This window comes from Dreissena polymorpha, chromosome 1, assembly GCF_020536995.1.
Source record: "Dreissena polymorpha isolate Duluth1 chromosome 1, UMN_Dpol_1.0, whole genome shotgun sequence".
Classification (NCBI taxonomy): Eukaryota; Metazoa; Mollusca; class Bivalvia; order Myida; family Dreissenidae; genus Dreissena; species Dreissena polymorpha.
The window spans coordinates 145,135,605-145,162,655 of record NC_068355.1 but is presented as its reverse complement, the minus strand read 5'-3'; the positions used below and the strand labels follow the sequence as shown (position 1 = coordinate 145,162,655).

The 27,051-nt window shown below is 38.0% G+C and overlaps 1 protein-coding gene across 3 annotated transcripts in view; it reads left to right on the top strand.

Annotated features, from left to right (window-relative positions):
- The window catches only part of LOC127854034 (FACT complex subunit SSRP1-like), a 41,246-nt gene extending 19,394 nt beyond the window's left edge, over nucleotides 1-21,852 (top strand). For 2 of the 3 annotated variants that reach the window (XM_052388946.1, XM_052388955.1), the window contains exons 4-19: nucleotides 5-110; nucleotides 2,473-2,666; nucleotides 3,001-3,095; nucleotides 3,412-3,547; nucleotides 6,236-6,339; nucleotides 7,156-7,281; nucleotides 8,473-8,694; nucleotides 9,015-9,087; nucleotides 9,612-9,747; nucleotides 11,372-11,460; nucleotides 11,914-12,033; nucleotides 12,403-12,606; nucleotides 15,287-15,384; nucleotides 16,487-16,643; nucleotides 19,531-19,662; nucleotides 21,543-21,852. In XM_052388946.1, the coding sequence (XP_052244906.1) occupies nucleotides 5-110; nucleotides 2,473-2,666; nucleotides 3,001-3,095; nucleotides 3,412-3,547; nucleotides 6,236-6,339; nucleotides 7,156-7,281; nucleotides 8,473-8,694; nucleotides 9,015-9,087; nucleotides 9,612-9,747; nucleotides 11,372-11,460; nucleotides 11,914-12,033; nucleotides 12,403-12,606; nucleotides 15,287-15,384; nucleotides 16,487-16,643; nucleotides 19,531-19,662; nucleotides 21,543-21,650 (2,100 nt within the window). In that variant the 3' untranslated portion in view covers nucleotides 21,651-21,852. The remainder of the gene's footprint in view (nucleotides 1-4; nucleotides 111-2,472; nucleotides 2,667-3,000; nucleotides 3,096-3,411; nucleotides 3,548-6,235; nucleotides 6,340-7,155; nucleotides 7,282-8,472; nucleotides 8,695-9,014; nucleotides 9,088-9,611; nucleotides 9,748-11,371; nucleotides 11,461-11,913; nucleotides 12,034-12,402; nucleotides 12,607-15,286; nucleotides 15,385-16,486; nucleotides 16,644-19,530; nucleotides 19,663-21,542) is intronic. The other variant, XM_052388966.1, reaches the window with a different exon arrangement.
- Nucleotides 21,853-27,051: the final 5,199 nt, after the last annotated feature.

Sequence of the window (27,051 nt, the reverse complement as noted above, 5' to 3'; positions counted from 1 at the left end):
TCAGGATCAAGAAAAGTTGGGTAGTTTTTTGTCAAAGAACTACGATTTGAAATTGGAGACAGTTGACTTGTCTGTGAAAGGATGGAACTGGGGGCAAGCTAAATTTGAAGGTATGCTTGTACATGTATGTGAAAAGGGAAATATCCTCAGTGGAGCGATTGTTTTTAACTTTGAATGCAGTGTAATCTCCTTTTAAAAGGTACATTTTGATCCCAAGTAGTATCCTGCATTTTTAGTGTTTTATGCAATATCTTTCTTCATATTTAAATTTTTGGTATGGTTAAGTATTTTTAAAAATTTAATAAAATAAAAAATGGACACTTATTCAGGCGTTGGATCTCTTCCAGAACTTACATGTAAGTCATTATAGGAATTTTATGGAGAATGAAATTTTAGACAGGGTGTTTGTCCCAGCAAATCACAAATTGAGACACCTTGTGCCAGCAAATCAAAACTTGAGACACCTCCTGCTAGCAAATCATAAATTGAGGCCCAGACTTCAGTTTAGGCTGCTTTGAAGAAATTTACTGTGCACGTGGTAGCAACACAGACATCTAAAGAAGAGTTCAGGGCCAATAATTTATATCCAAACTGTTGAAATTAAAGAAAATTTGCAAAAAAACATGATTGTGTGGAATGACCAAAATAGTAAGAAACAAAAGAAAAAGTAAAGACATCAAGTCAAACAATGTGGATAACGAAGTATGATCCTTTCAAAAAATCTTTATATACTTGAGTTTAACCAATCACAATACACAATGCACTTTGTAGTATTAAGATCATGTAAAACAAGCAGTTCTCACTTGTTTTAATTCTCATTAGATTTCTCATTGTGAAATAAAGCATTCATCAAAGAAATAGAATCCAGTCAAACTTTCTTTTTGACATGTTTTTTTTCATAAATATTGTTTTATTGAATTTTTAGAAAGTCTTTGTTTGATATGAAGTGGTGGGATAGAAGTTATTTAAAGGAACCTTTTCATGTTTTGGTAAAAAAAAAATGGATTTTTTTTCAGATTCCCAAGTTTTCATTGTAGTTATGATATTTGTGAGGAATGAGTAACACTGAACATTCACCATGCTCTAAAATATCCATTATATGCATCTTTTGACGATTTAAAACCTGAAAATAATAAAGCATTGCAACGCACAACAATTGAATAATTTGGAGAGTTCTTTTGTTGTCGTTATATCTTATGACACTATGAGGATTGCATTATATAAATTATAAAATACATCACTCATTGTAATAGCACGATTTGCCAAGTGTTCTTAGCGTTAGACTTTTTCTTCAGGGGTCAGTGGTTAGAGCCCAGTTGAGGGTTACTTTTATTTTTCTTTAATTTTATTCTTGTTTTTTACTCAGGGCTTACTCTGCCATTCGCCAAATTAGCCAATGGCTACAAATAAGGAAATTTTGCTACAAAAATTCCATTTGTCTACAAGTATTTCTGCATTATTACCCATAAAATATCCAAAATAATAAGAATTAAGACATAAAAATGTGAATTTGGCTACAGAAAATTTTGAGCCATAGGGAGCCCTGTTACTGGAGCTTTTTAGATCCATGTTTACATTTATCAATATAAAGCAGTCAATGAAAACTTCAATACATGCCAAAATCTGTGAAAAGGTCCCTTTAACCAGGGCCCTTGATACATTTTGGGGGATTGGGGCCGGGGCCCTTAGAGGGGGGGGGGGGGGATTTCGCGTTGTTTTGGGCGAAAAGGGGAATATCTTTTCATAAACCATTCAACACTAATATTGCTATATTTGAATGTTATTTACCTAAATATAAATTTAATCAAAGGTTTTAATAGCACGATACAAGCTGGCAACAAAGGTATTAAAGTAAAAAAAATATTATTTTTTTTGAGGGGGAATTTTTAGCTGAACAAGTGGAAAAAAGTATACTATTGTAAGGGGAGAATAGGGCCGAAATTCGGCCCCAAAAACAGCCAAAGAGGGCCTTGCTTTAACATAACAGAGAATAAAGAACAATTTTTAACATTTTTGTCATTTGAAGATTGTAATGGTTGCTTGCAATTAAATCTTTTGGTTTCATAACCATACACAGTTACTGTAGTGTGTATGTTTTAATGAAAAAAACAGTCATTGATTTTTTATGCAAACATTTTATTGACAGAGTCATTTTCAACATATCTATGGCATTTTCTGGTCAAGAATGAGTTATAATTATGATTAATTTGTTATTCAAAACCTTATCTTAGGAATAACATGTGTACAAAAATAGTGCGATCAAAAAGTCCTAAATAATTTTGGACACAATTAGTTAGAGAAAATTTTTTTGGTAAAAGTTAAAAAAAAATTTCATTTTTGTTGAAACATGAAATACTGCTATAGGTTTTTAGAGTAATACTAAGTCAAAACAGTGTAATAACTATGCTGTTATTCTTAAATAGCTGAGTAATCCATTTTTCTGATACAATCAATGCTCATGTAATGTTTCAGGCAATGGCTTAAACTTTGTGATTGACAACAACCTTGCCTTTGAGATTCCATTGAACAACGTGTCCCAGTCAACCCCAGCCAAGAATGAGATTACCCTTGAGTTTCACCAGAATGATGATGCTGCTGTCTCACTGATGGAACTGCGCTTTCATATTCCCAGTGATCAGAATAACCCAGATGCTGACACAGTTGCTGTATGTGCAAGCAGAACATAATTACATTTTCATTACTGATAAGACTAAAAGGGATTAAAATGCCCTACCCCCTGTAACAAAGTTAGAGAGCCTAGGTCCAATGGGATTGATCATTTTTTGTCAGTCCATCTTTCTATATGTAGTCACAAACTGTCTGCAGGCGTTCTCCTACATTGTTCAACAGCTTTCTTACTTTACTATTCTTGTGTTTGAATTTGCACATATGATGACAAAAGTTATTAAATTTTGTCAACTTCGACTTGATTAGCCCGTGTGGACTGCATTAAGATCAGTTTTCTGAGATGGAAGCTCATATTAATGATTTTAATTTCAGGAGTTCTATGACCAGGTAATGAAGAACGCTGACATTATCCAGGCTGTTGGAGATGCTGTCTGTGTGTTCCCAGAGGTGCAGTGCCTCACACCGAGGTATGTCACTGGCTTGACTAACTCAATTCTATTGTTTCATAGACCATGACGCATTCTTGTACATAAACTGTTACTATTTTTTAGGTTCATGCTTTCTTTGGATTTTTCAATATGACAATAATGAAAATGAGGTTTATTTATGCATTAGTGAAAATAATATGATGGCTAATTGAGTAAAGTAACAAATTTGAGAGAAATTTCTGATTGAGATTTAATAGTCAATTTATGGTATAATCTGTGGACATTTGTTCACAATGTATTTGGAAAGCCATGTTACAACAAAATATGTTGATAAGGTGCACACTTTTTTTTCCAGAGGTCGTTATGACATCAAGATGTACACGACATTCTTACAGCTTCACGGTAAAACATTCGACTACAAGGTTCCATACAGTTCTGTTCTAAGACTGTTCCTGCTTCCACATAAAGATGGACGCCAAATATTCTTTGTTGTAAGTATATTGACATAAATTCATGGCTTTAATTCCAGTGAACAGGGACATGCTGTTAAAAGATATAAAAGGTTCAGGTATAAAATGAAATACATTTGATAACATGCATGATAGTACGCAAGTAAAAGGGAAGAAGAGGTTTCAGTTTGCCTTGGTCATATTAATCATTGATAGCCAAATTAGCTGATTAATTTTGCTATTATTTGAAAAAGTAACATGTTTGAAGACAAATAGCAATTAGCTGTTCATTGGTCTTTCATCAGACTGTTAACACACAATGACATGATTTGAGAGTATAAACATCATGCAAAGGAATGCAGGAAGAGTTTGAAACTTACAGCCAAAAAATTGTGTGCATTAACACAGCATAAAACATCTGCTGCATACATGAAAAACAAGTGTAAGAAGTGAAGCCCCCCCCCCATTATCAGAGTGTACCAGCAGCTATTGTCATGGAGAGAAGAAGGGAGGAGTGATGACCATGGTCAGATACAACCTGAACTCCTGACATAAGAATGAAATAGAAGAGGCAGAGCACATCCGCACCAAGATTACCAAGTAGCAAACCGGACAGAGCTGGTCAACTACCACTGCAACAACGACAGGATGGTATCTGAAGACAAAACCAAGACCTTGGCTTCATAATTGCTAGAGACGTCAACAGCCAGTCCCAGAGTTGGGGCTATAAATCAAGTTGCATAAATCAAGCAGAGAATGAAGCCCCACTGCTGATTTTCAATTCCACAGCAGAACTGTCCCCGGTCCTGCGCAAAGAGGATCAGCAAATATCAGTAGAACTGTTTGGTGATGTGACCATTGACCTGTCCTACTCTCACTCCATGGCAGCACCACCTTCAGCTTTTCTTTTTCCCAAAGATGGAATCATAAGAAATAGAGAATAACATGTTACTGTCCCATCCTTTTGTAATATATCAGGCGAGGCTTAGAATAATATGACGGCGAGGCTTGCGGAGCCGTTATTTTATTCGTGCTGAGCCTGATATATTACAAAACGATGGGATAGTAACATGTTTTTATGCCCCTGGATCGAAAGATCGGGGGTATATTATTTTTTGGCCTGTCTGTCTGTCATTCATTCATTGTGTGTGTCCCAAAACTTTAACCTTGGTTAAAGTTTTGCAATAACTTTTGCATTATTGAAGATAGCAACTTGATATTTGGCATGCATGTGTATCTCATGGAGCTGCACATCTTGGGTGGTGAAAGGTCAAGGTCATCCTTCAAGGTCAAAGGTCAAATATATGGCTTCAAAGCGGTGCAATAGCGGGCATTGTGTTTCTGACAAAAACATCTCTTGCTCTGTTAAACATACCACACTTTCCTTAAAATCTGCAAAACAATCCATGTTTTATATTTAAATGTACGGATCCCAGCTGATTTTGCTGATCCGGCTTTTACACGATGACATACATGTAGCAACAGCGTTCGAAAAGACGACATGAATAATCGCTTATTTGAAACATCGTATTGAAAAAAGTTGTTTGCAGTACGAATAGGAAGAGTACACCCGCTTTAATTATAAACGTCTTGAATTGGAGATAAGGAATGCACTGCAGCGACAAATTTAATTGAAGAACACACTTCACCGAATAGTTTGGAGACGCCATTTTGGAGATGTGTATTGAAATTGACATTTTGATGATGGTGTCAATATTGAAAAAATGTTGTTAAATCGTTTATTTAAATAGTTGAGGATTAGCATACAGTTATCATTTTTTTTGACTTTCTGTGCAACACTTGCGAGTGCAATGACTATATCGATATTTAAGATTTATTGTCCCATTGATGACTTCATTTAACTTCTGTAGTGCGGCCTGTGGTGATTTAAAAAAAATAAACGTTGTTGTGATTAATGACTTTAAACTAGAATAAAATATGAATGTTCTTGGTGTCAAATTGTTTGTTTCGTTGAACCTGATTCATGTTGATAGAAATTGTAGACCTTATTGCATATCCCACGTAACTGCAAACATTGACTGACATAAGAACTTCCTGTTGACCATGATATAAAATAATACATCAGGCAACTATATATCAGGCAGATATCAATGCAGTGGTATGATAAAGCCAAATAGGTTGCCTTTAGCTCTAGCCTTAAGCTCTCGAACCTACAGACAAAAAGAGCATCATATGGCTATTGGAAGTCAGTTTCAAAAGATACAAGACAAGACCACACAACCATGCATCCTTTATGTAACATGTTTCCATCAGGTGTATCATGTCTCCTCCCTATTTATAAATGCAAGGTGTATCATGTCTCCTCCCTATTGATACATGCCAGGTGTATCATGTCTCCTTCCTATTTAAACATGCCAGGTGTATCATGTCTCCTTCCTATTGATACATGCCAGGTGTATCATGTCTCCTTCCTATTTATACATGCCAGGTGTATCATGTCTCCTCCCTATTGATACATGCCAGGTGTATCATGTCTCCTTCCTATTTATACATGCCAGGTGTATCATGTCTCCTCCCTATTTATTCATGCCAGGTCACGAGGTGTATCATGTCTCCTCCCTATTTATACATGCCAGGTCACGAGTTGTATCATGTCTCCTTATTTATACATGCCAGGTGTATCATGTCTCCTCCCTATTTATACATGCCAGGTGTATCATGTCTTCTTCTGATTTATACATGCCAGGTCTATCATATCTTTTTGTACAGGTGAGCCTGGATCCTCCCATCAAGCAGGGTCAGACCCGCTACCACTTCCTCATCCTGCTCTTCTCCAAGGACGACGAGATGACCCTTGAATGTGGCCTGGGAGAGTACGTACCTCATGTCCATTGTTCACTTTGTGTTGATATCTCTGATGTCATATACAATCAGGACATAATCACTAATGCCATTGATAAAATCATGCTAATACAACATTATAAAATTAAATGTCTATGATTTTGTGTTTGGCGTATCATTCATGAATTGTTTAGCATGTCATGGTGAAGCTTTGTCGTATTTAAAATTGTGGTCAAGTTCTTATGAAGATTGTACTGTGTCAAACACATTTAATTGAATAACCATTTACTCATTCTCTTAAGTGCACAGGTAATGGAATGTCTGTGTGTCACATAAAACACATTACCATAAAATGGGACCTGTCACCTAGCAGGCCAGACATTAAAAATGTACAGTAGTAATTTATAAGAAAATATATGAAAATATTTTGAAAGATAGTAGCAGGCATTTTAATGAGATGCAGAACTGAGCTGAAATGAATAAACTATAAGTAGCTCTTCAGTTGAATTCTAATTATTAATTGTGATTTAGATTTCATCGAGTTACACTCTGATGGAGTAATTGGTAAAAATGTGTACATTGATTCTCATGAAAACATAGAAAATGACGTAACACAATCTGCTAAATATTTCTGGTCTGACGAAAATGAGCATTTGAAACGCCTTGTGATAAACATTCATTTTTTCTTTATAAAATGATTATTCAAAACACTAACTTTTCATGTGACATGAAAATAAGCATTTGAAACGTTCACTGTTAAATCTTACAAAAATATTTCACCAGGTATGTTAAGATCCAATGAAGTGTATAATTATATCAATGTACTCATAACAGTACCCATTTTTCAGTGAGCTAGAGGAAAAGTATGAAGGCAAGCTTCAGAAGGAGATGAACGGACTAGAGTACGAGATTGTCAGCAAGGTTTTCAAGGCAGTCACCACGAGGAAGATCACAGTACCAGGCAGCTTCCTAGGGTATGGGGGAGGGGGGAAGTTGGGGTAGGACGGGGAGGGGGGTAGAGGGAGCAGGGATGGTTAGGGGGGTAGAGGGAGCAGGGATGGTGAGGGGGGTAGAGGGAGCAGGGATCGTGAGGGGAGTATAGGTCAGGGACAGGGTGTGAGAGGGGAGAGTTCTTCTGAAAATATAGTGTTGCACAAATACATGGGCAAGTACATATATGCAGATATCTGGGAGAGTTTAAAATAGTTGTTTTTGAACTTGTTAAATAGAGCATTTACAATTAAAGATAACAGTAACCATGTATCTTCCTTCATTTTTAGAATGGGGCTAGGCCCTTGGAATTGGGAAAAATGGAGTTGTTGACTTGTATTTGGATATATGGTTTGAAGATTTTTTGGTCATTACAAATAAATTAAAATTAAAGAAAATGTAATTGTATGGGGAGTTTAACTAAACATTTGGATTAAAAGAGATATTTTATTTACTTTCAAAATTGACATTGGGTCATTTTAGGTAGTCATTAGCAAAAAATATCTACTTTTTGCGGTTGGGAATGGGGCAAGAACATTTGACACTAATAATGACACCGAATTGGGAAACATGTTGGAAATGTTTTTTAACCAGGTTTTCTGAAGGAAAAAACTGTTTATTAGATTGGCGAATGTCGTCGGGCTGGCGGGCTGGTGGGCGGAACAAGCTTGTCCGGGACATAACTTTGTCGTTCATTGTGATATTTTAAAATCATTTTGTACATTTGTTCATCATCATTAGATGGTGTGTCGCGTGAAAGAATTACGTCAATATATCCAAGGTCAAGGTCACCACAACTAAAAATAAATTTATTTTGAAACAAGGGGGGTAACTATGAGAAACCAGTTCAGTTTGAGTTCTCTCCCTTTTTCAGACTTTTTTTTTTAAATTGAAAACCTGGTTTTCTGACAATTTTGTCCCTTGTTTAAAGATCATTTACTTAATTATTGTGGTGGGTTGCAAGTCATTTACACAGTATTGGTCCTTTTTATTAAGATCAGCTATTTTTGAAGTTTTCTTATTTGAATAACATGCAATATTCCCAATAATTGTTGTTTTCAGTAAAAAAACAAAATGTTAAGCTATAAAAAAATAATGTTGCAATTGTTTGATTACTCACATTATTATAAAATTTTCATGCCGTAAAATGATAATGTTCATAGCCTCTTTTTCAGTCACTCGGGCACTCCAGCCATCAGCTGCTCCTACAAGGCTGCAACTGGGCTACTCTACCCCCTCGAGAGAGGCTTCATCTTCGTTCATAAACCTCCCGTGCACATCCGTTTCGACGAGCTTGCGGCAGTCAACTTTGCCAGAAGTGCAGGTAGCACTCGGTCATTTGACTTTGATGTGGAGACCAACACTGGGAATGTTTATACGTTCTCAAATATTGAAAAGTAAGACAACATTTATTGTGAAACTATCTATTTTGGCTTTATTTTGCACAAGTATCAGCCATGTTCAAACACTTTTGAGAGGGTTTCTGTTTGTTTTGAGGGAAAGATTGTCATATAGCTATTGTGATGTAACTTTTTTAGTTGGAACATATGTTACTTGTTCAAAGTTTACTTGTTAGTGTTATAGTTAAATTGACAAAATTCTATGATTGATTATGACATTAAGACTCCGCTTATCTCTCGATTCAACTAATATAAAATACTTAAAAGTTACAGCAACTTAGGGAAAATTACAAAGGTATTAATTTCCATGCTTGCAGGGATGAATATGGGAAGCTGTTTGAATTTGCTAAGAACAAGAATCTGAGAATGAAGAACATTGGCAACAAGAAGGTGGGTTTTTCATCTATGTTTCATTGATCCAGATCCATCAAATTTTAAGATTGGTTTAATTCTAAAACAAATTTGTTTGTCACGTGGTGTCTTTGAAAGTGTTTGTCCTGTGACAAAATATAATGAAATTAGAGTTTGATGTTCATTGTTTATTGGTGATTTAATATTATGCTCATAACTCTACCCCTGGAAACAAAGTTTTTTTGTGGTATGTTGAAAATGACATATGTTCATTTGCATGATTATGTGCCATTGAAATAAAGCAATTGATTTACTCAATCAAAGAGGAGCTTTTTGTCTTTTGTGTTATAAACGTGAAATAGTGAATGACTTGTGTGATTACCTTAAATGAAGTTATACACCTGCTTGAAATGCGCCACTGTGGGTTTATTGCTCTTATTGACCATGTTTAAGAAAACGTACTGTGCATATGACACATGTTACAGAGTTTGTCTCAAATAAGCAAAATAACTACATGTATATTGCTCAAATACGATTGTTTGTAACCCATGACTCCACTCCAGGCCAGTGGAGACAACCTGTATGAGGGTCTGGACTCAGATGAAGACCAGGGCCAGCATGATGCCTACCTGGAGAGGATGAAGGCAGAGGGCAAGGACAGGGACAGCGACGACTTTGATGATGATAGCGACTCCTCAGGTATTTAATGATAATGACATAGGGAAGGGTAAAATTGGCAGGGACAGCAATAACTTTAACCATGATAGCTACTTCTCTGGAATTTATATTTTCATAAGGTTGCAATAGGTTAAGAGAGGCAAGAATGGGACAGTGAAGACTTAAATGAGTGCATAGACCCCTTTGGTTTTGTCATTATTATTATTAGTTAGGTAAGGGGAAAGACTCTTTTAGTGTTGTTATGTTTATGATGATAAGGTAGAGAAGCTACTCCTAGGGAATTTTGAAGGTAATGCGGATGATAATGGGATGGATTAAGACACCTCAGATATTACCATGGTACTGAGGTTAAAAATGGTTAAGTTAAGAGAGAATGCTGCACCATGCTGTTGTTTGATTGCTTTAAGGTAGCGCACCCCTAATGGGCACATATCCAAATATAATTTAATTAATTATTTTCCTAATTAGCATCATTTCACTGAACTACATGCAAATTTGTGGGTAGGCTTTCCATGCTTTTTAAGAAAATATACCGATTTTTTCAAAACCACCCTCACGCTCGGCTTTTGTCCAGTTTATTTTCACCCCTGGGGTATATAAAAGTTCCATAATTCATTCAAATTTCCAAATATGGGCATGCAGTTGGTGTGTACAGATGCAGTAAAGGTGTTTAAAATTGAAACAAGATGAAATAAGTAATTTGACAGACATTTATTTTTTACAAATTTTTATCTATGGAATAGCGCCATGAAATGTTAGTGATTTCAGCCTAGTAAAAATTCGGTCGGTTAAAAACAAAGTGTCATAAAATTCAAAATAGTATCATTTAAGTTATATTTTAAACTAATTGTTTTATAGAAACACTATATACAGCAAAAATACCAAGAAATAGACAGATTTACCGTTTACTTTTTGAAATAAAAATAAAAATGCAACATGCATCATTCGTATTTTCAGCAGTAGATTACCCAATTTAGCCATCACGTTGTTTTAATTTTAAAACTTGAAGGATGTGCACACAATTTTCAACATATTTAACAATAAACAAAGCTTATATGCTGAATTGAATCAAATTACGTTAGAAAAGAAATAAAACGCGTCCCAAAAAGTATGCGATGTCGGCAGGATTCGAACCTGCGCAGGAAGATCTAAAAAAATTTCTAGTCCATCGCCTTAACCACTCGGCCATGACAACTTCACATCAGTGCAACCTTAAATTACATATCCATAAGTAAACAGATAAAATGGCTCGTCGATCTTTGAAGAAATCGCGAAATTGTATTTTTCAGATGATAATTGGATCAAAGTCAATATTTAAAGTGAAAATAATGTATTCTAAATGAATTAGGTAAACACATATCAAAATTTGAAGTTTGAAAAAAATAAAATGCATCTCTCGGAAATAACCGATCATTGAAGATCGGCAATGATCGTAAAATAAATCGCGGGAAATCATTAGAGGTGCGATACCTTAAGCAGAACTTAGGACATGTCTGTTCATAATTCTTTCACAATGTCTGTGATAAATGATTTTGGTAGGCATATTATCCAGGCGATATGCCCCACTCCTCATTCAGTGCATTTCTCCATTTTATCAGTTGCAACTTAAAGAGATTGTTGCAGAATTGTTATTGTTATATTAAAGATGAGGATTTCAAGCCTGAGGATTCAGCCAGTGATGTTGCAGAGGAGTATGATAGTAACCCTCCAACTTCATCCGATTCTGAAGAAGAGGTGGGCAAAGTGCAAACAGTCTTAAAAACTTAAAAAATTTGATTCAGTAACCTAATGATATAGCAAAACAACAGTAAATGCTTATTTTTAGGCAGTTATCATATTGTTATTTTTACCTCTTTAAGAATCTCTCTGGTAGAATTTCAAAACTTGGAAATTAAAAACAACACACTTATAGAACAGTTTTTGTGTGTGTTTGTGTTGAACTTTGATGTTAAATAAAAAAAAATGCAGTTCATGTTTTATATTCATCCTTAATTCACAAATTGTTTGTTTTTTTATTCACTGAATAAGGACACTTGGAAATCGTTAACTCTAATTGCTACAAGTGTTGTTTTTAGTGTAAGTTATTTACGTTTTATCAGACACACTCAAACAAGCCACTCATGCTAAACAATATTCATTCAAAGAAGGGAAATACATTATGGATGAACTATGAACATTTGTTAACAGGAAGACGGCAGTTCAGGCTCCGGAGATGAGGAGAAGAAAGCTCAGAAGGCGGCAGCCAGGGAGAAGAGGAGGCAGGAGAAACAGGAGCGCAGAGAGAAAGAGAAAAAGTCCAAACCTGTGGTTTGTGCTGTCAGGGGACATGAAATGTCATTGCATTCTTGGGGAGCAGAGCAGCATTTTGTCATTCGTTTAAGTTCTGTTCCTAAAAAATATCTAAGGTTTACAACATGCACTATTACCCACCAAGACTGCAATATTATGTTTTTATAGGAAATAAAATACTTCACATTTGATGTGCTTTTGTATTATTGTGCATAAAATATATCATGGTGGTCCGCTACTAAGTTTTTTGAAATCATTTCTCTGGAGAAAAAAACAAACTGCAGGACTCAGAATTTCAGCAAAAGCTGATCTTGGACAACTCTTTGCAAACATGCATTAAACCCATATTCTCAGAGTGAGGCTCATAAAATATTCATAAACCTGCAGAAAGATGAGACGTCTAAGAAGCCCCGCAAAAAGAAGAAGGAAGACAAGGACCCCAACAAGCCAAAGCGGCCACAGACCGCCTACTTCCTGTGGTTCATGGAGCGGCGGGCACAAATCAAGGAGGAGAATCCAGGCTTTTCCGTGGTCGAGATATCCAAGAAGGCCGGAGAATTGTGGGCAGGAATGTCCGCTGAGGACAAAGAGGTTGTGGCAAACATTGTATTTTAATGTGTGCTCTGTCTCTGCTCATCAACAGTTGAAGTTGTGGTTTTTTTGAGACAGCATGTGGTAAACATGATATGTTGTACATGAGCGGTTGTTATTACCTTTTGTCCACTGTGGGATTCATCTTTTGTCTATTGTGATATGTCAACATTTAGCTTGTGACAAATATAGCAGTAAAATTTCTCTCCCATCTTCATAAAAAAAGGTCAGGATACCTGTCCGATTATATTTGTTGTAAGTTCAAATCTAGTTCAAATCATGAAGTGTTGTTTTTTTTTTAGCTTTTGTGATCGCCTTTTGTCCGTCGTCCGTTGTGCGGCATCAACATTTGCCTTGTTAACACTCTAGAGGCCAGATTTATTGTCCAATCTTCATGAAATTTGGTCAGAAGATTGGTCTCAATAATATCTTGGGTGAGTTCGAAAATGGTTATGATTGCTTGAAAAACATGGCCACTAGGGGGCGGGGTATTTTTCGTTATATGACTGTTGTAAAACCTTGTTAACACTATAGAGGCCACATTTATTTTCTGATCTTCATGAAACTTGGTCAGAAGATTTGTCCCAATAATATCTTGGATGAGTTCGAAAATGGTTTCATTTGCTTGAAAAACATTTCCACCAGGGTCGGGGCATTTTTCCTTATATGACTATATATTGTTTTAGTAAACTCTTGTTAACACTCTTGAGGCCACATTTATTATCCAATCTTAATGAAACTTGGTCAGAAGATTTATCCTAATAATATGTTTGACGAATTCGAAAATGGTTGTGTTTGCTTGAAAAACATGGCTGCCAAGGGGCGGGGCATTTTTCCTAATATGGCGATAGTAAAATCTTGTTAACACTATAGGGGCCACATTTATAATCCAATCTTCATTAAACTTGGTCAGAAGATTTATCCCAACAATATCTTGGACGAGTTCAAAAATGATGCCGGTTGGTTGAAAAACATGGCCGCCAGGGGGCGGAGCAGTTTTCCTTATATGGCTATAGTAAAACCTTGTTAACACTCAATAGAGGCCACATTTATTTTCCGATCTTCATGAAACTTGGTCAGAAGATTTGTCCCAATGATATCTTGGATAAGTTCCAAAATGGTTTGGGTTGCTTTAAAAACATGGCCACTAGAGGGCAAGGCATTTTTCCTTATATGGCATAAATGGCTTTAGTAAAACATTGTTAACACTCTACAGGCCTTATTTATTGTCCAATCTTCATGAAATTTGGTCAGCAGATTGGTCTCAATGATATCTTGCATGAGTTCAAAATGGTTACATTTGCTTGATGAACATGGCTGCAAAGGGGCGGGGCATTTTTCCTTACATGGCTATATATGGCTATAGTTAAATCTTGTTAACACTCTAGAGGCCACATTTATTGTCCGATCTTCATGAAACTTGGTCAGAAGATTCATCCCCATAATATCTTGGAAGAGTTCAAAAATGATGCCGGTTGTTTGGAAAACATGGCTACCATGGGGCAGGGCATTTTTATGCCCCCGGTAGGGTGACATATAGCAGTTGAACTGTCAGTCTGTTTGTCTGTCTGTCTGTCTGTGTGTCTGTCCGAAAACTTTAACATTGGCCATAACTTTCGCAATATTGAAGATAGAAACTTCATATTAGGCATGTATGTGTATCTCATGAAGCTGCACATTTTGAGTTGTGAAAGGTCGAGGTCATGTTTATCCTTCAAGGTCAAAGTAAAAAAATACAATCCTAGAAAAGTAATAAGCTTTAAATGGGAGATAATGTCTAAACCTGCCAAGTGATATATTGAAATTTGATTTCAAAGCGGCGCAATAGGGTGCGTTGTGTTTCTGACAAACACATCTCTTGTTCCTTATATGGCTATAGTAAAACCTTGTTAACACTCTAGAGTCCACATTTATTTTCCAATCTTTATAAAACTTGGTCACGAGAGTTGTCCCAATGACAACTTGGATGAGTTCGAAAATGGTTTCGGTTGTTTTAAAAACCTGGCCACCAGGGGGCGGGTCATTTTTCCTAATATGGCTATATATTGCTTTAGTAAAACCTTATTAACACTCTAGAGGCCACATTTATTGTCAGATCATCATGATACTTGGTCAGACGATTTGTCCCATTGATATCTTGGGTGAGTTCGAAATGCTTCCGGTTGGTGGAAAAACATGGCCGCCAAGGGGGCGTGGCAATTTTCCTTATATAGCTATAGTAAAACCTTGTTAACACTATAGAAGCCATAATTATTGTCCGATCATCATGAACTATTGCCAGAAGATTTGTCCCAATCATATCTTGGACAAGTTTGAAAATGGTTCCAGTTGCTTTAAAAATATGGCCACCAGGGGGCTGGGCATTTTTCCTTATATGGCTTCATGAATCTTTATGAAACTTAGTCAGAATATTTGTTTAAATGATACCTTGGATGTGTATGAAAAATGGTTCTGGTCTGTAGAAAATCTTGGCTGCCAGGGTGTTCACTAGTCATGAAAGTTGGTAAGAACATTTTGTTCTTATGACATCTTGGGATGCACAGAACAGGTATGTTCCTTTGAATATCAGGTGAGCTTCTTTGGGCCTTTCAGGCCCTCTTGTTTGATAAATATTAGGTCCCTGTTGTGAAAACTTTTTTTATCACTAGTTAACACTATCATATCATTCATGACATTACAGCCCTTCAATCAGAAAGCAAAGAAAGCCAAGGAGGAGTATGATGTAGTCATGAAGGAGTACAACCAGAAACTGAAGGAAGAGGGGCCTCCAAAGGCTAGGTAACTTAACTTAATAGAATAGTTGTGCACAAAAAAGTTGGCAACACCTTTTTGTGGTTTGTTTGTTTTATACTCTTTGTTTTTTTGCCATCTCTTTGATTGATCTGTTGGAATAGGCAAGTTTAGATGCTCATTTAATGCTCATTGTATCTAACACAAGGCATATTGTTACCTTTATAAATTCCATGTATTTGACAATTGTACACTTTACAATATAATGTAGTTTGTTCATTTGTCAAGGCGATTCTACTCATAATTGTAAAACAGAAGTATTTTGTGGTATCTATATTTTTTGCCATCTCATAAGTAAACATTTCATCTGCAAAAAGTAGCTTTTCTTTGTCTCAAAATTTCTAGAAACTGTAACCAGGAGGACGTTTGTTAGTATATTGTGGCGAAGCATCCCTTAATATATTATTAGCTCGGCTGTTTCCGGAGAAAACTCCGAGGTAGTGTCATAGCCTCTTTGTCGTCTGCTGTCCGAGCGTCGTGCTAAAACCTTTAAATTGGCTCTAAAATTAAAGTGTTTCCACCTACAACTTTGAAACTTCATATGTACATGCACCTTGATGAGTTCTACAAGCCACACCCATTTTTGGGTCACTAGGTCAAAGGTCACGGTCACTGTGACCTCTAATATAAAACTTTAAATTTGCCTCTAACATCACAGTGCTTTCACCTATCACTTTGAAACTTCATATGTACATGCACCTTGATGAGTTCTACACGCCACACCCATTTTTGGGTCACTAGGTCAAAGGTCAAGGTCACTGTGACCTCTAATATAAAACTTTAACTTTGCCATTAACATCACAGTGCTTCCACCTACAACTTTGAAACTTCACTGTGACCTCTTAAAAGCTTTCGCAACCGAGCGTGGCAACCGTTATGCCGTGCTCTTGTTAAATGGTTTATAGTGTATACAGAGATTAAAATTCACAAGTGCTTTGAAGTTCCTAATTATTTGTTAAAATTGTATCTTCTCAATACCAACAGTACTTTAACAAGAATAAATGTGGGCAACTGTTGTCAAAATGTTAGTTTATAATTCTATTCATACAGTATACTCCAGCAATGAATGTTTAATTGCAAGATTGTTTAGTTCTAGCAAGCCAGCAAAGTCCAAGTCAAGTTCACCCAAGAAGACTGCATCTGACACGAAATCTGGGTCTGGTTCTGCATACAAGAGCAAGGAGTTCATATCTGATGAGGAGTCGTCCTCAAACAGTGACTCTGATGATGATGATAAGCCTCTGAAGGTTTGTAGCATATTGTTGTAAGGGGTTTTGTTATAGGATTTAGTTTTTTTACAGAAAAAAAATGAATTCGGTTGGGGTATTGGAAAAGAGAGATGAATGCAGATACGTAAGTGTCATCACAGATTAGCCTGTTGAGGCTATTCAAGGACGACAATTTCTAAACTCGCTTGATTGAACCTGATTTTAAAAAGAAACAAGAATATCAGTGAAACTGATGGATGCTCCCCGATGATGCCCTTTGTCAATATATGTGTTAATAACCACCTAAAAAAATATTTTATTAGCCTTAGTGACCTTGACCCCAGTGACCTCAAACCTCATCAAAAGGTAGAGGCCCATATAAGGTACCTACATGCCAAATATGAAAGAGATCGGTAAAGTATTGAAGGTGCTATGAGAAACTGTTACAAAAGCGGGACGGAAAATATATTAATAGCCTCGATGACTTTGAGCCAGGGACCTCAAACCTCATCAAAAGGTAGAGGTCCTTGCAAGGTACCTACATGGCAAATATGTAAGAGATCGGTAGAGAATTGAATGCTCTATGAGAAACTGTAAGAAAAGCGTGGCGGAAAATCTATTATCAGCCTTGGTGACCTTGAGCCCAGTGACCTAAAACCTCATTAAAAGGTAGAGGTCCATGGAAGGTACCTACATGCCAAATATGAAAGAGATCGGTAAAGTAACAAAAGCATGACGTTAAATATATTATTAGCCTCAGTGACCTTGACCTTGACCCCAGTGATCTCAAACCTCATCAAAGGGTAGAGGTCCATGCAAGGTACATACATGCCAAATATGAAAGAGATCGGTAATGTATTGAAGGTGCTATGAGAAACAGTAACAAAAGTGTGACGGAAAAATCTATTATTTGCCTTGGTAACCTTGACATTGAACCCAGTGACCTCAAACCTCATCAAAAGGTAGAGGTCCATGCAAGGTTCCTATTCCAAATATGAAAGAGATTGGTAAAGTATTGAAAGTGCTATGAGAAACTGTAACAAAAGTGTGACGGAAAAATCTATTATTAGCCTCGGTGACCTTGACCCCAGTGACCTCAAACCTCATCAAAAGGTAGAGGTCCATGCTAGGTACCTACATGCCAAATATGATAAAGATCGGTTAAGTATTGAAGGTGCTATGAGAAACTGTAACAAAAGTGTGACGGAAGTAAGGAAGTAAGGAAGGACAAACTGGCAACTAAATGCTCCCCAAACATTTTCGGGGAGCATTAAAAAATAAAAAATAAAGCAGAAAGGTTTTTCCCTTTTTGGAAAAATACATACCCGCATGCATTAAGCCTTGTTTTCCCATATCACAACTCATTTAAATATCTTAAATTCACATTGATTTAGGTAAAGTTTTCTTGTTTATTTCTTGTCACAATGACTACTTTCAGTATGAGCATTTGTGTTGAGATTTACAATATTGTATACTGTGAAACCATTATTAATCGTCAGGCATTAATTTTCATAAATTTCGTCAGTCGACCGATCGGCGAATTTAAGATCCTAACGAACAATCATGCTCTATGTTTGAACAAAAACAAACACTAAGTTGAACAATATTTTAAAACTTTACCGAAGACATGAGGCATTAAATTCCACCATAATCCATGCACACATTCACTGCTGTTTCGTAATCAAGATTAATCCGGTTTTGACACAAAGGGATGTAGATTACACAAGGTACTTAACTGACACGTTACACTTCTTTAAAACGCGTGTGCATTACAGCTGTATCGAATGCGTTGACTTCGTTTATGTAGATTGGTAATGAATTAGCGCTAATTGTTAATAACTTAATTACCCATTAGGTGCATTGTGTTTTTCAGGGGTGTTGCATATTAGCCATCACGCAGCGAATGCCGATGAAAGACAATAAACCAAATGAAAAGATGACGATGTGTGATCAACATGCGTATTTATCACAAATTAATAAAGAATATTTTAATTGCTGTTTGTTGTTTGATTGTTTGCGTTTAACCACACTTATTACTATTTTATATGTATCAATTTATTTATTTTTAAATTATTGACATTATTGATTTATATACCGGTAGTTTACTTTTTAAGAACAAACACACACATAGAGTTTATAATTTTAATGTTGATATCAGAATAAAAAAGCATTTTATTTGAAAAAAAACACTTAACAAACTGGAACCTCTTTCGTATAACACAAACAGTTTTAAAACGGTATTGACAGCATTTTAATAAAAATCATACCAGTTACATCCCACATGTCCGCTAATCATAACAATGAACGTGTGAATGACATGCATAAAGAGGGTCCATTACTGTCCCTTGATAACAAAAGACTACCGGTAGTTAATTGGCATGTGACAAACAGGCCCCACCTACTGCAGTGATTCTCTAGTGTGTTCCCGCATTCGTACCACGATTTTTCGCAACTGCGATTGATCGCGAATATGTATTACACACAAATCGGATATTGACTAACGCATTTTTTTAAATATCAAAATCAGAAATCGGCGAATTTAAGTGCTGACGAAATCGTCATTTTTATAAAAATGACGAAATTTTGTGCTGTCGAAAATAAATGGTTTCACAGTATTACTTATCCCACAGTACATTTTGTAATGACAACTCTCATTCAATGTCAAGTTCAAGTAAATAACTTGATTTACAGCCATCAACTTGATAGTTCTTATTGGTAATTGTCCTATGTCGTTTTTTTCAAAAGCAATTATTATTGAGTAGTTTATGTTGTTTCATACTTTGAATGCTATTATGCAATGGCTATTTCATTTGCAAATGTACCTAATTACTGATAAAAATTTATTTTGTTTATTTCAATAAGTATGCACTACATTCAAATGTATTGTAAATGTGTATGTTGATTGTGAATGCTTGTATCGCATCAGAAGATGAAGCAAGAGGAGAAAATGGAGGTAGACGAAGGGTCAGGCTCAGGTTCAGATGAGGAGGAAGAGAAGCCCACTGGAGTCAAGCGGCGCTCACAGAGGAAGGAGGGGGAGGAGTCAGATGTTGGAGAGGTATAAGATATGTAACCTAGAATTAACTTTCGAGTGGTGTTAGCTAGAACAAACTTTTGAGTTTTGTTAGCTAGAACTCACTTCAGAGTTGTGTTAGCTAGAACTCACTTCAGAGTTGTGTTAGCTAGAACTCACTTTAGAGTTGTGTTAGCTAGAACTCACTTCAGAGTTGTGTTAGCTAGAACTCACTTCAGAGTTGTGTTAGCTAGAACTCACTTTAGAGTTGTGTTAGCTAGAACTCACTTCAGAGTTGTGTTAGCTAGAACTCACTTTAGAGTTGTGTTAGCTAGAACTCACTTCAGAGTTGTGTTAGCTAGAACTCAACTCTACTGTGAGGACCTGGTTTGATATGTCATGGCGGGATGGGTTTTAGTATATTGCTTTCTAGTGTTCCATTATTATACCCCCACAAACAATGTTTAGGGGGGTATATAGGAGTGAGCTTGTCTGTCGGTCTGTTGGTCGGTCAGTCAGTCTGTCAGTCATTATTAAGTGTCCGCTCTATAATTCAAGTAGTTTTCATCCTAGTTTCACCAAACTTGGTCAGAAGTTGTATCTAGATGATGTCTAGGCCAAGTTCGAACATGGGTCATGGCAGGTCAAAAACTAGGTCCCGGGGTCACTTAGTGCGTTTTGAACATTGAGAATGGTGTCCGCTGTCTAATTAAAGTAGTTTTTATCCGATCTTCTTCACACTTGGTCAAAAGTTGTATCTTGATGATGTGTAGGTCAAGTTCGAACATGGGCCATGCCGGGTTAAAAACTAGGTCACGGGGTCACTGAGTGCATTTTAAACATTGAGCATGGTGTCCTCTGTTTATTGTGAAGACAACGTGCAAAATATTCTGTGTCAATGCAGCATGTGGGGGTATTCGTCACGTCTGTGACAAAGCTCTAGTATAATATTGTCCTTTAACGGTCATTTATTTCTTGCAGGAGATACTGTTTTTATGCCCCCCGGATCGAATGATCAAGGGTATATTGTTTATGGCTTGTCTATCTGTCTCATTGTATGTGTCCGTCATTGTATGTGTGTGTCTGTCCCAAAAATTTAACCTTGTTAATAACTTTTGCAATATTGAAGATAGCAACTTGATATTTGGCATGCATGTGTATCTCACGGAGCTGCACATTTTGAGTGGTGAACGGTCAAGGTAATCCCTCAAGGTCAAAAGGTCATTTATATGGCTTCAAAGCACTGCAGTAGGGGGAATTGTGTTTCACAAACACAGCTCTTGTTCATTTATGTCAATTTCTCTCATGAGTAAGAACTAAAAGTTTACAACAACTGATTCACACATTGACCCCAATTTAATTAATTGTCTACCCACACCTTCACACATGCTATCATTCATTGGCACATTGACACTCCTGTTACATAGCGCTTTTTACCTTTAAATTGCCTATATTGAGATATGCTGATCTTATCTAAAAATCATCTGTGACCTCCAGCCAATTCGAAGATAACAAAGTTTAGATGTTCACCTAGGGTCTCAGATCTATTTTGATGGCTAATGCTTGTATTTTACTTATGGTTAGTCTAAATATACACATATTTAGGACGTCTGTTTAAAGATATAATCAGATGTTGTTCTGGCTGCCTTAAATATGGATGAACAATGACAATCATTATCACACTGGTAGGTTTTAATTCCTACTCATTGCTCATTACTGCAATAACAAAATCTTAAGAGTCAAATTTATGTGATAAACATATATATTTCAGATAAACATCATGTTATATGAAACTTTTCCTGCTAAGGTATATTTTGGCCTGTTCTATTTTGATTGTGGTGTTACTTATTAACGTTAGCATTAAACACAAGTGACTGTTTGAACAATTAATGTTGTATTCTTAATATTTCCCGTGCCTGTTTCAGTTGCCTGATGAGGAGGAGATCCTGAGTTCCCCTGAGCACTCTGAGCCTGGGTCTGCCGCAGAGTCTGGCAGCGAAAGCGGCTCTGGGTCAGGCTCCGAATCAGATTGAGCTATCTGGCGTAACCTCCCTTGAATTGGCTTACAACAAAACCTGTTGAAGTTACCTCCCTTGCATTGAAGCATAGCGCAATGTTTGGATTTCTCTACGTGCATAGAAAATCTTTGTAAACTTTTTTCATTTCACTATTTGATATGTCTTAAATAGTGCATTTTGTGTTTATTATGAAAATATAAGTGCGGTGCCCGTAAAATGTTTTGTTGTTTTTCGTATGTATTTGGGTATCTGTTGATTTAAGGTTGCAAGTGGTTTTTATTGTGGTCTACTTTGCTGAGTTGATCTACAAAAAGCACACGGCTTTGTAATTATGCCCCCTTCGAAGAAGAGGGGGTATATTGCTTTGCACATGTCTGTCGGTCGGTCGGTTTGTCGGTCCGTCCGTCCACCAGGTGGTTTCCGGATGATAACTCAAGAACGCTTGGGCCTAGGATCATGAAACTTCATAGGTACATTGATCATGACTCGCAGATGACCCCTATTGATTTTGACGTAACTAGGTCAAAGGTCAAGGTCACGGTGACCTGAAATAGTAAAATGGTTTTTGGATGATAACTCAAGAACGTATACACGGCCAACAGGGCGAACTCTGAACAATACAACTGAAGCAACTGGTCTGTAATCCTAAATCTATAATTATCAGTCCAATGAAACATCATCATTTGAGTAAAATAAAGTGGATCAGTAAAAATATCAGAATATGAGATTTTGTGTATATTTTGTATAATAAATATTGTGTTAATGTTTAATTTTGTTGATTAATATAAATATAAGCAGGACAGGGCAGGTAATACACTATATCTTTCTTATATACAGTGGAAACAAATGCAATAAGTTTAAATTTCATGTTTAATAAATAGAGGATATTTGTTCATGTCAGTGTGAGATCATTTGTTATTTTTTATGATCACATTTTATTATTACTTTGACAAAACAGCACTTACCTGAATACCACAATGGATTCCACCCAAACAATACCCCACGCACCTACCAGAATCCCTTCCCCCCTCCCAACCTCACCCCGCGCATTTTTTTTTTTAAACATCATCTAATAAACATCTAATAAATTACCACACCCCACATTATACCCCCCCCTCTTACTCCCCCCTACCCCCCCACCACCTCAATTTTTTTTAAACATATAATAAATTACCACACCCCACATTATACCCCCATCTCACCCCCCCTACCCCCCCCCCCCTCCCCCCAATTTTTTTTTATATTTTTTTATTTTTGAAAGATCGTCTAATAAATTAGTGAATATGAACTATTTCCCCATGATGGCTTACGTTATACTGTCAAGCACTCGAATAGTCGAGCGCACTGTCCTCTGACAGCTCTTGTTAGGTCACAAGGTCAAAGGTCAAGGTCACAGTGACTCCAAATAGTAAAATGGTTTCCGGATGATAACTCAAGAATGCTTTCGCCTAGGATCATGAAACTTCATAGGTACATTGATCATGACTGGCAGATGACCCCTATTGATTTTCAGGTCAAAGGTCAAGGTCACAGTGACTCTAAATAGTACAATGGTTTCCGGATGATAACTTACATTAGGTCAAAGGTCAAGGTCACAGTGACAAAAAACGTATTCACACAATGGCTGCCACTACAACTGACAGCCCATATGGGGGGCATGCATGTTTTACAAACAGCCCTTGTTGTATCTGTTTTTAAATGTTCATGTTTCGAGTACATGAGCATTTTTAATAAATGCTTGACAAAAAGAAACCTTATTGCTTTTGGGCAAACAAAATTTTGGTATAAAAAGCAAAAGAAGCATTCAGTTTTGCTATTATCAACAGAAAAAAGAATTTAATTTAGGTAAAAGAAAACAAGTTAGATCCATTAAATCTTACATCACATGACAGTGCTGAAAATGTTTCTTTCATTAATTAAAGGCAACATTGTGTTCTTGTAAAATAATAGCAAGATTTAAAATCCAAACAGTTGTTTGGTACGTGTTTCAGTTTTGTTTGATATGGCAATTAAAACAAATCTTTCCTAATCAAGCTACAATTCAGTGTAGATTTTCAATTTGTCATGCAACAATAAAAAACCAGTTACAATCGTAATGAACATACTGGTTTCTCCAACATAATAAATAACATAGCTAAAACTAAACACATAATTAAATCTTAAGTTGTCAAAGTGGATTGTTTTAATGAGTTCGACATTGAAAAATCCACGTTTTGCGATATGTCGTTGCTGAGAGACCATATGTTAATCCATTTAGGAAATGTGTAGTAAATTTATTGAGGCACTTGTAAACACTTCATTTTTGTTGACATTGTTTGAAGGACGGTGTGATAAAACTTCGAAAGCCATTACGTTTCGCCCATTCGGGCGGTTAACATAGTGTTTATTGGTCTATGAAAAATTCGGGACGATATTGTGTCGTAGCTGCAATTACCACCTATTTACCTTTTTACTGAAGTACATTAAATTTTGAAGTGGTCTTGTTCAGTTGGGGGAGCCGGGGTACGTGAAGCAAACCCCACATGTTTGTTGGAGGAGCCGGGGTACGTGAAGCAAACCCCACATGTTTGTTATAGTGAGCATCAACCGAGTCCTTGTGTGCCGCGGTCAGTGATTAAACCCAGGTCGTGGCCGGGGTACGTGAAGCAAACCCCACATGTTTGTTATAGTGAGCACCAACCGAGTCCTCGTGTGCCGCGGTCAGTGATTAAACCCAGGTCGTGGCCGGGGTACGTGAAGCAAACCCCACATGTTTGTTATAGTGAGCACCAACCGAGTCCTCGTGTGCCGCGGTCAGTGATTAAACCCAGGTCGTGGCCGGGGTACGTGAAGCAAACCCCACATGTTTGTTATAGTGAGCACCAACCGAGTCCTCGTGTGCCGCGGTCAGTGATTAAACCCAGGTCGTGGCCGGGGTACGTGAAGCAAACCCCACATGTTTGTTATAGTGAGCACCAACCGAGTCCTCGTGTGCCGCGGTCAGTGATTAAACCCAGGTCGTGGCCGGGGTACGTGAAGCAAACCCCACATGTTTGTTATAGTGAGCATCAACCGAGTCCTTGTGTGCCGCGGTCAGTGATTAAACCCAGGTCGTGGCCGGGGTACGTGAAGCAAACCCCACATGTTTGTTATAGTGAGCATCAACCGAGTCCTTGTGTGCCGCGGTCAGTGATTAAACCCAGGTCGTGGCCGGGGTACGTGAAGCAAACCCCACATGTTTGTTATAGTGAGCACCAACCGAGTCCTCGTGTGCCGCGGTCAGTGATTAAACCCAGGTCGTGGCCGGGGTACGTGAAGCAAACCCCACATGTTTGTTATAGTGAGCACCAACCGAGTCCTCGTGTGCCGCGGTCAGTGATTAAACCCAGGTCGTGGCCGGGGTACGTGAAGCAAACCCCACATGTTTGTTATAGTGAGCACCAACCGAGTCCTCGTGTGCCGCGGTCAGTGATTAAACCCAGGTCGTGGCCGGGGTACGTGAAGCAAACCCCACATGTTTGTTATAGTGAGCACCAACCGAGTCCTCGTGTGCCGCGGTCAGTGATAAAACCCAGGTCGTGGCCGGGGTACGTGAAGCAAACCCCACATGTTTGTTATAGTGAGCATCAACCGAGTCCTTGTGTGCCGCGGTCAGTGATTAAACCCAGGTCGTGGCCGGGGTACGTGAAGCAAACCCCACATGTTTGTTATAGTGAGCATCAACCGAGTCCTTGTGTGCCGCGGTCAGTGATTAAACCCAGGTCGTGGCCGGGGTACGTGAAGCAAACCCCACATGTTTGTTATAGTGAGCACCAACCGAGTCCTCGTGTGCCGCGGTCAGTGATTAAACCCAGGTCGTGGCCGGGGTACGTGAAGCAAACCCCACATGTTTGTTATAGTGAGCATCAACCGAGTCCTCGTGTGCCGCGGTCAGTGATTAAACCCAGGTCGTGGCCGGGGTACGTGAAGCAAACCCCACATGTTTGTTATAGTGAGCACGAACCGAGTCCTCGTGTGCCGCGGTCAGTGATTAAACCCAGGTCGTGGCCGGGGTACGTGAAGCAAACCCCACATGTTTGTTATAGTGAGCACCAACCGAATCCTTGTGTGCCGCGGTCAGTGATTAAACCCAGGTCGTGGCCGGGGTACGTGAAGCAAACCCCACATGTTTGTTATAGTGAGCATCAACCGAGTCCTCGTGTGCCGCGGTCAGTGATTAAACCCAGGTCGTGGCCGGGGTACGTGAAGCAAACCCCACATGTTTGTTATAGTGAGCATCAACCGAATCCTTGTGTGCCGCGGTCAGTGATTAAACCCAGGTCGTGGTTAAGAGCGCGTGCACCAACAACTGCGCTCACCCGACACCCATAATTATCTAAACACGTATCTGCTTTTTTCGAAATTTATGGAAGTGTCTGCGTTTATATTCCCGGCAGATGTTAATACAGTAACAAACTTATTGGTTATTCCCGCAGTGTGGAACACAAAACGTGGATGCGTATGGGGGTTTACAGATCTTACGGATAACTCGGTATGATCGCCAAAAAATACATGTTTCTTAAGATGTTTCTTATACAAGCTTTTGTAAGTCGTTATTAGAATAAAGCTATCAGAAACCGGAAAACCTGTATTGCAGTATAACCAGTTATGAATTTCAAAACTGCTTGACGGTCCCGTTAATCGGGCTGGTGGCATTTTGTACTAACTTAGACATTTTCGCTCGCATTTTGGCCGTTTTCGTTAGGGTTAGTTACCCTAACCGGACCGTATTTCCTCACCCTGACTCCCGGGTCCCGAGGGTCGGGATGCGCGAACGCTCGAGCTGAACCGCCTGACGGTCCCGCTAAGCGAGCTGGTGTCATTTTTTACTTAGCCGTTTTCGTTAGGGTTAGTAATGCTAATTAGGATTAGCGGCGATTTTTACGCTTAGTAACCTAACTCGACCGTATTCCCTCACCCTGACCCCCGGGGTCGAGGAGCGCGAACGCACGAGCTGAACTGCCTGACGGTCCCGCTAATCGAGCTGGTGTCATTTTTGACTTAACCGTTTTCGTTAGGGTTAGTAATCCTAATTAGGGTAAGTGGCGATTTTTAGGATTAGTTACCCTCACTCGACCGTATTCTCTCACCCCGGGGGTCAGGGAGCGCTTACGCTCGAGCTGAACTGCCTGACGGTCTCGCTAATCGGGCTGGTGTCATTTTGAACTTAGCCGTTTTAGGGTTAGTAACCCCAATTAGGGTTAGTGACGGCTTAGTAACCCTAACTCGACCGTATTCCCTCACCCTGACCCCGGGTCAATGCTTGTGGAATGTGGCAAATTATTCGAACAACTCAAAATGTCGCAAACGAGCTTTAGAGTCATTCACTTCTTTACTGTTTTATAAATTAATAAGGACTTCAAAGGCTACTTGAATCGATCCGTAAATCTAAATGATT